The following is a 6,272-nucleotide window of genomic DNA, read 5'->3' as shown; positions in this document are numbered from 1 at the left end:
GAACTCAGCTTTGCTCAGACTATGTTACTCACTAGTGAATGTCTGCTCCAGAGAAGGTAATTCAATGCAAGCGTGGGTGATGATGAGAGAGGTGTGGTGCCTTGGTGGATGTTTGCTGAAAAGGATCTATATGGTGGTGGTACTCTGAGCAATGAGAGCCAAGCAGGCTCGAGGCAGAGGCAAAGAACAGGATTTTCCTTGGCCAGGAAATGACTGAGGGTGGTGAAACGCGGTGGTGCCCCTGCTTTCTTGGCTTATGCCAGAGCTTGGCTGCTGCCTGGGATGTCACCCCCATCCCTCCCATCTTCCCTGCAGCATCAGCAGCAGTCTTGACTCTTTGGGGCTTCCTTTTCAGCTCTCTGGCCTCATTCTTCCTTCTCCTCTGCCTCTCCCTGGGCTGCCAAAGCAGCAGCTTGGCCTGGGCTCTTGCTCACTTTCTTCGGGAGGCAAAACTCAGATCACCCTTATCTGCCAAGAAGCCCTAAGCCAGGCTGGAGACAGTTGCAAAATCAAGTCAGCTATAGTAGCAGCATGAGAGCAAAAATCCTCTTAGCGTGAATCATATTTAAGGATGCAAACGTTGAACATAAAGCCTAACATGGCAATGGGACGAGGTCTGTGGAGTTTCTGTATCAGCCTTGAATATTAATATGAGATTGTGTATCTGGAAGATATTTGCTTCATTAATGTGCATTTCCCTGTCTCCTACCGTTTTCAAGGGACAGTTATTTTCCTTTGCTATGCAGTTTCTCCTAAGGAAAATGAAATACAACACAGGGCAAGTTCTGTGACAAATAGTTTCTGGTCTATTTAGGCACCTCTGCCCTCAATTCATTCTTGTGCTTGTTCATGCTGGATCGAAGAAACTGTACCTTTTCACTCTATTTTTGAAGAAGACTACTTTAGGTCACTTGGTATTTTTGATGTCTAAGTTTCGTAGACCAGGATTAATCTATATAATCAGCTTTTGGCTTGTCAATTTTAAACATATTTAAAAATTAATTTTAAAATGTAAGTGTCTTCAAATTAACTTTGGCAAACCATTTATTGTTCAGCTTCCCAGCATTGCATTGGCTGTGTCACAGAGGTCCTAAAATTAACAGGTCTGGAATCTATGAAGGACATGAAGTCCTTCGCAAGCAGACTAGCTTTTTGTAGTTATTATTGTAATATCTTCCTATTATATACTGGTTAGCACTTAAAATTTTATGTCCTGTCAGAAAGGCTGTGTTGTCATTTTAACCTTCTGGAAACTGGACTGAGATTGAATTGAAAATGACACTCTCTTTTCCCTCACAGCATCTCACATTTTTTTGCTATACATGAGTGATTATTCTAGAAGAAAACTTGTATTTTTAAACACAGAACTTTGCCTTGACCAGCCAATTTTGAAGCTGATCAGCTATTATAACAACAATGGAAGATAAGTTTTCCTTTGCTTTCCAGAATAAAAAGTGACTCAATTTTCCTTCTGTTTCCCTTTTTATTTTATCTAGTTTGAAGAAAATATTCTGGATGCTTGCCTGTTCCTGATGGACAAGGCAGAACTGGAGCTCTCTGGGCGTGGAAACCCAATCAAAATCTGCCGTGTTGTCTCTGCAGTGGTATGTAATAGATGCCTAAGATGTGTCAGAAGCGACTCATAAATCAAAGCCGGGCTGGTTTAACTGGCCCTCGTGCCCCAGTATGCTCACTCCCACAGGTGCCAGATCAATTGCCCATTCTGACCTCTGGGGTCTGGCATTTTATTTCACTCCACTAAAGGTGAAATATTTATGTCGGCTCATCGCCTTTTCCTGAGAATGGTACCTCACTGGTAGAAAAGCCACTTCGAGACATTGCACTCCAGGCATGATAGCATTTCTTGTGACACTGTGCTCACTTTCTGGTAGCTGAGATAACTGAGAAAGCTATTTCTGGCATGGATGGTAAGCTGGCATGATGGGTGGAATTTGGGATGGGGAACTGAGAGACTTTATGTGGACTAACCTCAAAGGGGTCTTAAGACACTGCCATGGTGGATGTCACTGTATCTGATTTTTAAGCCTCAGATGGCCTAGTCAAGCTGATGACATTTATGTAAGGTACCCTGGCCCCAGAAGAAAGCACTGTGAGAGCTGTGCTCTTAAACATGGGGCCCACAAAACTTGCTGTATTCAGAATGCAGGTTCCTAAAATAACCAAAAGCAAAGAGTAAGGAGAAGACTTCCCACACCTCCATTCTTTCCAGCTGCTAGGCACCAGGAGTCATGCTGTGGGTACAACAGCAGCCCCATCTCTGGTATGCAAGATGAAAGACTCATCCAGGATGTGGAAGGCAGAGGCTGCATCCTCTCCTCTGCCTTATAGAGGTCTGAACTGATGCCTTCTGCTTCCCAGAAGAATACCCTAGTCATCAAGCCTAGTGTCATTAGATGTTCTCCAAAGTCAGCTACTAAAACCGACTGTCTACGAAACATGGCTGCTGGAGATGGATAATCCTTTAATCCACTTGTTACAGCATTTGCCCAGGCTTTAAGAGAATGAGCTCTTTGTCTTAGACGACATTGAAATGGGATCTCCAGCCTCTCAGTGCCACATGCTGATTTTTACATAACATCAAGTTAAATAGAACAGCTTCAGCAAGAAGAATTGAAAGCACCCCCACTTCTCTTTCTCTTTTAAACTTTTGGTTAGTTTTTTCACCCCAGACATTAGAAATATGGCTTCAGACCTTCAGACAGAAGTAAGCATTGAATGTGGTTCCCTCATAACTGGGCTGGTAGATGTAAAGGGTCCCTCATGCAGAGACACTGGAAGCCCTATGGGCAGAATAACACAAAGTATATGAACCCAAAGGGGGCTTGGATATTATTTAGGTTTTGAGCCAGTCAATCATTTCAGGGAGGTGGAGAAGTTCACCATCAGAAAGCCAGGAGTCAATGGACTTTAGGTCTAATCTGCAGGATTAGGCCATAGCAGGGTAGGAGTTTTGGCCATCTGAAATCTGGACGTCAGTAAGAAGTGGCCAAGAGGTGTTGAAGTCCTGCCCGTGTTCCTTACCCTCATTCTTGCTCAAGATGTGATGTGGTAGAGCTGAGTTTGTCTGAGGAGGTGCCCCATGCTGGGATCCTTCTGAGGCTTCCTGATGTTGCAGAGCAGGTAGAGTCACCCCCTTCTTCATCTCTTTACATCCAGAGGAGAGCCTGAAGATCAACACTCTGCCCTGTCCTTGAAGTGCCTCGTTTCTTGGCATGTTTCCCACAACAGTGAGATGGGCGCAACCCCTTAACCCTTTGGTTATGACTCTGAATACTTATCTTTATTCAGTCCTAGGGTTCACAGCAAGTCGATTTTCTAATTATAAAACAGTAGTTAATCCAGCCAAAAGCTTTTAAATGAGAATTGTGATTTATTTGGCTGGCATGTAGCTGTTCCACATTAGCATAATTAAAAGGTACAGAGCGAATGAGCTTTTTGCACAGCCTCAACTGGTTTGGTTCAAATTGCAGATAGGAGATGTATTGCTCGTTAATGCCTATCAGTACAGCCATTAGTCAGCAAAACTCCTTGCTTTGTATAATCTTACTAGGGGAGAACTTATATAGCAAATTCCTTCTTGTTTTCATATGTGCTGGACCGAAGAAATTAGTTTCTACTCTAAAAATAACAGTGGACTGGTTCTCCTCTCAATCTGCTGTAAATCAGGAGTGATTTTATTAAAATCTCTGGGCTGATATAGACAGAAAAAACAAACAATGTTAGGAAAGAATCCAGCTTAGTATTTCTGAGGCTTGCTTATCTGTTTATAACTGATCATGTTTATTATAAATACATAGCAATAAGTATGTTTAATGTTAATAAAACTTACTAAACTGGCAACATGGATACTCAGTGTGGTGATTTAATTTTGCCATTATTTTTAAGTGTCTGACCTTCATTCAAAATTGTTCAGTGATGGAGAATCCATGGCCCTTAGCAAGATTGTTCTATTCATCTCCTACCTTCATAATTAAACATTTTTGTCTTATTTCTAGCCTAAACTTGGCTATATTCAGTCTCTCCCACCCTATCTTTGTCTGAGGGGTTAAAGAGCTCTTTATTATTCAGTCTCTGACATCCCTAATGCTCATTTCCTTTGTCTTTAGATCAACGCCAGGGATGATAATGGTGTGATTGCTGGATCCTGGGACAATACATACACTTACGGGGTCGCACCTTCAGCCTGGACAGGAAGCGTGGACATCCTTTTGGAGTATTACAGTTCTAAGCAACCAGTGCAATATGGCCAGTGCTGGGTCTTTGCCGGTGTCTTCAACACAGGTATCGGTGTGATGTTGATATATGTGACTACCTTCAACATAGGTATCGGTGAGAAAAGCTACACCCTGCTATATGATTCTTGCATAACAGAGAGAGCTTTTAGGTTAAACTAGCTAAAATATTTCCTGGCTCTGTGGTGTTCAGGAGTAAATAGTAGTGATACTTAAAAATACATGGCTAAAATAGATGCTCTTTAAATAAACTTTTGGCATCTCCTTCAGTTCAGCTGCTCTTCCACACAAATCTGTTAACTATTTATTTGTTCAGTAAAATGTTTTCAGTGACTCACAGAATATATTTAGTATTCAATAGTTTGGGAGAGAGAAAGTTAGTCTTTTGGCACACTCCAAATTTCTGTTAGGAAATCTGAGATGAACACGGGGCTTCTTATCTAGACCTGCAACATGAAACTATTACCCAATATGGGATACGTGATGGTGTCTCTGCTCCAGAAAGGCTAAATCTCACCTACCGAGGATTGTTCCTAGCTAGACTGACGTGCACTGTCCAGCACCAGTCTACTGAGCACTGTTAACATTTTCTATGGAGTTTGTGAGCGAGAACAATGAGGAAAATGCTGGCCTGGTTTATGAATTGTCTAGCACTACAGGGTTAAGTCTAAACACGCTTGCTCGAACCAGAGTTTCAGAGTTTCAATGTTGCAGCAAACGAGGTGTTGCAGGTTGTAAAACCCAGTAGTTGGATTGGTCCTATTTTTTTACCGCCTAGCACTTGCTAACAACAGCATCCCAGATGAACACTACTAATACACTGGAACACACTGCAGCGTATTAGGAGTCAAGAAAGACTCTGGGAATGTAAAAAATGTGCATTATACAGATAATGGGGACCAGACATCGGAAGCAATGCTTATGTCGAGTGCCAGTGTAGAGCCAGTCAAGCAGTTCCTATGCTTATGGCACTGGCCAATAGAAGAAGCTGAACAGAAGCTAAAAGTAAGTGCCTTTCTTAAGCCCAGATGATCTTCCTGGGAGGCACTTACAACATATGCCTTTAAGTATCAGACTGGGAGGGACCAGATCAGCTTAGGACCAGGGGGACACGATGGGTATTTCTGTAGGCTTGGAGCCTACTTTGCATGAAGTACTTTTCAGCCACAGCTGAAGGTCTAAGCTTTGGTCCTCGTATTTAAGATGTGAAAAGGAAATTACAGAAAAACTCTCCATGAAACCTTTCCTTTTTTCATCTGTCTCAATACTGTCACATGTTGCTGTCTCAAGGAATAGCATTATACTTCTCTTTACATTATACTTTTATCAAAAATGAAGGATATTAATCACCCATCTTCTGCAGCAAACATGGAAATTGAATAATTAATTACAAGTTACAAGACTGGTTCTTCACCCTCAGGCAGCCCTGGACATGTCTGCATTTTCATTTCATTTTTGCCTGTTCTGTACATGTGTGTTTCATTTTGTACATAATTTTCCTCCAATCTGGATAATTGAATTTCATAACTCATTTTGGTTACCTGAGGTAGTTCAAAAGCTATGCAAAACAGTAAGGACCCCAGAAATAAAGCTGTCTTCTAACCACCTAGCCTTCTGCTGGCACACACTTCTCACAGCTGTGGCGGGGGAAGCAGTTTCAGGTTTCTCTGCTTCTCTCTCATATGTCTGGAGAGGTTCCTGTTTTGATTTGGGAAGGCGCTGGCAGGTGTTCTGTCCTTTGACACATGAAATGGTTCATTTTATTCCTGGTGCAATGGGATAATCGGCAATACCCACATCCGAAGAACCAGAGAGATGTCTACTTCCTTCACTGCCTGAGGTTGCATGGTCTGTACTTGATGCTCCTCAGCCTCTGCACAACGCAATGGGTTCAAAAAGGCTCTTGCAAATGTTTCCTATGGATGTAGCTCCTCACAGTGGCTTCCACCTGTTGCTTCATCTGGATTTCCCTAGATCATAGAATCATAGAATCATAGAGTCATTAAGGTTGGAAGAGAC

General features: G+C 42.3%; 1 protein-coding gene across 1 annotated transcript in view; it reads left to right on the top strand.

Moving 5' to 3' along the window:
* The window catches only part of F13A1 (coagulation factor XIII, A1 polypeptide), a 61,077-nt gene that overhangs the window by 29,846 nt on the left and 24,959 nt on the right, over positions 1-6,272 (top strand). Inside the window, exons 6-7 of the mRNA XM_009326530.1 lie at positions 1,497-1,604; positions 4,128-4,302. Coding sequence (XP_009324805.1) covers positions 1,497-1,604; positions 4,128-4,302 — 283 coding nt within the window. The remainder of the gene's footprint in view (positions 1-1,496; positions 1,605-4,127; positions 4,303-6,272) is intronic.

Source organism: Pygoscelis adeliae, unplaced genomic scaffold, assembly GCF_000699105.1.
Source record: "Pygoscelis adeliae isolate BGI_AS28 unplaced genomic scaffold, ASM69910v1 Scaffold186, whole genome shotgun sequence".
NCBI lineage: Eukaryota > Metazoa > Chordata > Aves > Sphenisciformes > Spheniscidae > Pygoscelis > Pygoscelis adeliae.
This window is presented reverse-complemented; position numbering and strand designations above follow the sequence as displayed.